The 3,256-nt window shown below is 46.5% G+C and overlaps 1 protein-coding gene across 1 annotated transcript; it reads left to right on the top strand.

Moving 5' to 3' along the window:
- The first annotated feature begins 214 nt into the window (after nt 1-214).
- On the top strand, nt 215-2,659 carry LOC139838310 (uncharacterized). The gene is made up of 2 exons (XM_071827718.1): nt 215-1,244; nt 2,631-2,659. Exons 1-2 carry the CDS (start codon nt 215-217, stop codon nt 2,657-2,659), a joined length of 1,059 nt encoding a protein of 352 aa, XP_071683819.1.
- The last annotated feature ends 597 nt before the right edge of the window (nt 2,660-3,256 follow it).

The following is a 3,256-nucleotide window of genomic DNA, read 5'->3' as shown; positions in this document are numbered from 1 at the left end:
AGAAGGCAGAATTAATAATGCCGGCGTGGGCTCTAACGCAACAACACAGAAACATAGGCAAAAGAAAGGCCCAACAAATTCTATCACTTCCAGCTAGGAGGAGCCACACTGCGGCGGCGCAGCCCCATCTGCTCTCTTCCGGCCAGGTTAACCGGCCGAGATCCCATCCAAGGCGCCCCATCCGCGGGCTGGCTGAGCACGCACGAACCGCTCCATGGCTCCATGCTGCTCTCCTGTCTCAACAAGGGACTGCGCGGAGCTCGGGGACGGGCCGGCGGGGCTGATCGCCGACCGCGTTCTCGCGTGCGACGTCGCTGACTATGTCCGCTTCCGCGCCGTGTGCCGTTCGTGGCGGCGGTGCTCCGCGGACCCGCGCGCGCACGGAGGCCTGGGTCGCCGGTTCCATCCCCGGCGCTGGGTCATGCTCCGCGAGGAACTCGCCGTGCCGGACCGCCGCTCCTTCCTGAACACATCCACCGGCGACTGCGTGCAGGTCAACATCCCGGAGCTCCGTGACCATCTGCTGCTCGCTGTAACCCCTGAGGGACTCCTCGTTCTGGTCCACAAGCCACAGCGCGCCACCGTCCGCCTGCTGAACCCGCTCACCCGCCACCTCACTGAGCTCCCGCCACTCACCACTCTACTGCCTCCAAAGGATCACGACAAGCTTTCAGAGGATAATGTCTATTTCGATGGGCAATTCAAGGCGTGGGGCTCCGGCATTGCCAATGATGATTCAACGGTGGTGCTATGCTTCAGCAAGCTCCGCATGATTGGCATGGCTAAGCCCGGCGATGACTCCTGGAATTTGCTGGACTACAGTGCTAATGGGATGACAACGGCACCTCTCATGTTTGCAGGCCGCTTCTACTGTGTTAACCACAGTGGTGTCATGGTGCTGGACTTGGGTGCAGATCAGCCACCACAGCTTAAGGTGGCTGCCGAGCTGAGTATGCTTGTCTCGCCAATTTCGGATAGCATGCACCTTGTAGACAATTGCGGGGAGCTGATGCTAGTACATCGTCGTTGCGGACAACTACTGAACACGGGATTTAAATCTGGGAGGTTATGTGACGCTTATCGAGTTGATTTGGACAGCGGGACACTATTCCTGGTCGACAGCTTAGGCGGCAGTGCGGTGTTCGCGGGCTTCCATTGCTCTTTTTCGGTGCCTCTAGAGGTTTTCCCCTCCGGCACCATGAGTGCTTACGCCGTCTACTTCAGCTTTGACATTGCAGAGACAAGTATATTCAAAGCTCGAGCATATCATCTCGGAAACGGAAGCATCCAACTCTACTTTAACTTGGTGCCACAGCCGCATACTCTCGTTGACTGTCTGTCTTTGTCCAATACTGTCGAAGAGCGTATTGATTCAACCAGCATACATACAACTAGTCTATGGTGGAGAGGAGTTTAGCCCTTAAAGGAAAAGGCATAGTATGCACATGATATTTTACTGGCCTTGTGAGGAGGTGATGTTGAACCAACACACTGTTGCATGTTGTGCTAAAAGATCTAGTTCAGTTGGAGAATATATCAATATATACTCCTACCCTTTTATTTATCTATGCAGCATGGTGTTTGTGCGATTCTCTGGTTTTTCTACCTATGCCAAACATGCTGCTACGACTGTTTAATTTTGGTTGTTTCTTATTTTCTTCTGACTTTCGCTTAAATATATCTGGCTTGTTAGTTGTAAGCATGATTCTGCCAGACTGCTAGTCTAGGAACAGTGAAGAGTCAAGCCATGAAAGGATATCTACCTGGTCAGCGTACATGATAGTGCCCACATTTTTTTACTGATTTATTATGTTATGGGAAGCTGATACTATACTGATACATAAGACATGCGAGGAGTCTCCTAGTTCTGATATCATCGCGTCAAAGTTAGATTCCCTTTTATTCTTCTAGCTTTCTTGTCACATTGTACTCTTGCCAATGCAATCTGCAAACATTCATTGTTGAGGGGCATTTATGTAATTCTAGCTAGAAGTAGACTCTTATCCTATCAAAATGTGTTGCTTCTATCTTTCAAATGCACCTTACTGTGCTATTTATAATATTAGGACAATATTATGGTTCTCCAATTTCTCACCTGAAATAGTCCTGAATTCTATTGCTACGGCTGTCTTCTCTGCAATTTATTTTTTATTTGGTTGTCTAGAGGCATCAGAACGTAGTAAGTGGAAAATATTTTCTATGTGCTGAACTGCTGCTTAATCTTTGCTATAATCATATAACTCTACTGGGCTTGAATAATAACTGCTTGGTCTTAACAAGCTTAATGGTAACGCTTCTAATATCTGGTCCTCAAGTCTTATAGTGCCGCGTCTGACTAATGCTGTTCAACATGGTTCTTTTGTACAGCGATTAACTTTATTTATATCTTGAAGCTTGGTAGAGCTACCAAACACAGCCTGTTGATGAGTCACATTGGGTTGCTTGTGTCATACACTCATAGTCATAGAAGTTGTATGCCATTCTGATTTCCTTTATAAAACATGATCTGCTTCATACGATTTTTTATCTTAATTTGATCATGATTCATGGTTTCATTAAAGCCAAACTTTAGCTAGTTAGTGACACCTATGCTACAATTTTTATCCTTCTATGTTGCTTTGTGGAATTAGGTCAGTCCAAAGCAGAAGGAAACCTGTAGTGCCAGAGAGATGCTGTCGAAACAAGCCCCCCTTCTTGAGTACAGGGAGCAGGTCTCAATCTTTTTTTAATACATTACATACTGATACGTTTTTCTAGGGAAACAGCAGTAGTGCTGTGGATTTTATTAATTATCGATTATAGTTACATCGTTAATGAGTTTGTCTAAAAGAATGCTAGAGGGTTCATCGATCCAATTACAAGAATCTTTATTAAGAAAACAAACTCTAACAATCTCGTGAGCTACCTGATTTGCTTTCCTTGGGCAATACTTAAAAACTATTGTTCCAATCGATGACACCAAGTCCACAGAATCCACATATATAGCTGAAGAATTACTCCACCACCTCGTTTCTCCTACGAGAGCTTAGATTGTTTCAACTGCAGACTCGGCCACAACTCTATTACATCCATCCTGGATGCTAAAGATAGCCCTTCCTTCATTGCCGTCACTTCCGCCATCGCAACTGAAGATATGTGGGGAGAAGAAGGCTTGTTGCAGCTATAAAGTTACCTTGGTAATCTCGCAGGACTGCCCCAACCGATCCAACATGAAAGGAAGCATCAACATTGATTTTCACATGTCGTGGATCAGGCC

Source organism: Lolium perenne, chromosome 3 (assembly GCF_019359855.2).
Source record: "Lolium perenne isolate Kyuss_39 chromosome 3, Kyuss_2.0, whole genome shotgun sequence".
Lineage (NCBI taxonomy): Eukaryota > Viridiplantae > Streptophyta > Magnoliopsida > Poales > Poaceae > Lolium > Lolium perenne.
This window is presented reverse-complemented; position numbering and strand designations above follow the sequence as displayed.

Excerpts from the sequence above, each read along its gene's own strand:
- LOC139838310 (XM_071827718.1), top strand. The coding sequence starts at position 215 with ATGGCTCCATGCTGCTCTCCTGTCTCAACAAGGGACTGCGCGGAGCTC. Across the intron at positions 1,245-2,630 it reads CTTTGACATTGCAGAGACAA|GTCAGTCCAAAGCAGAAGGA; the intron begins GTATATTCAAAG and ends TTGTGGAATTAG.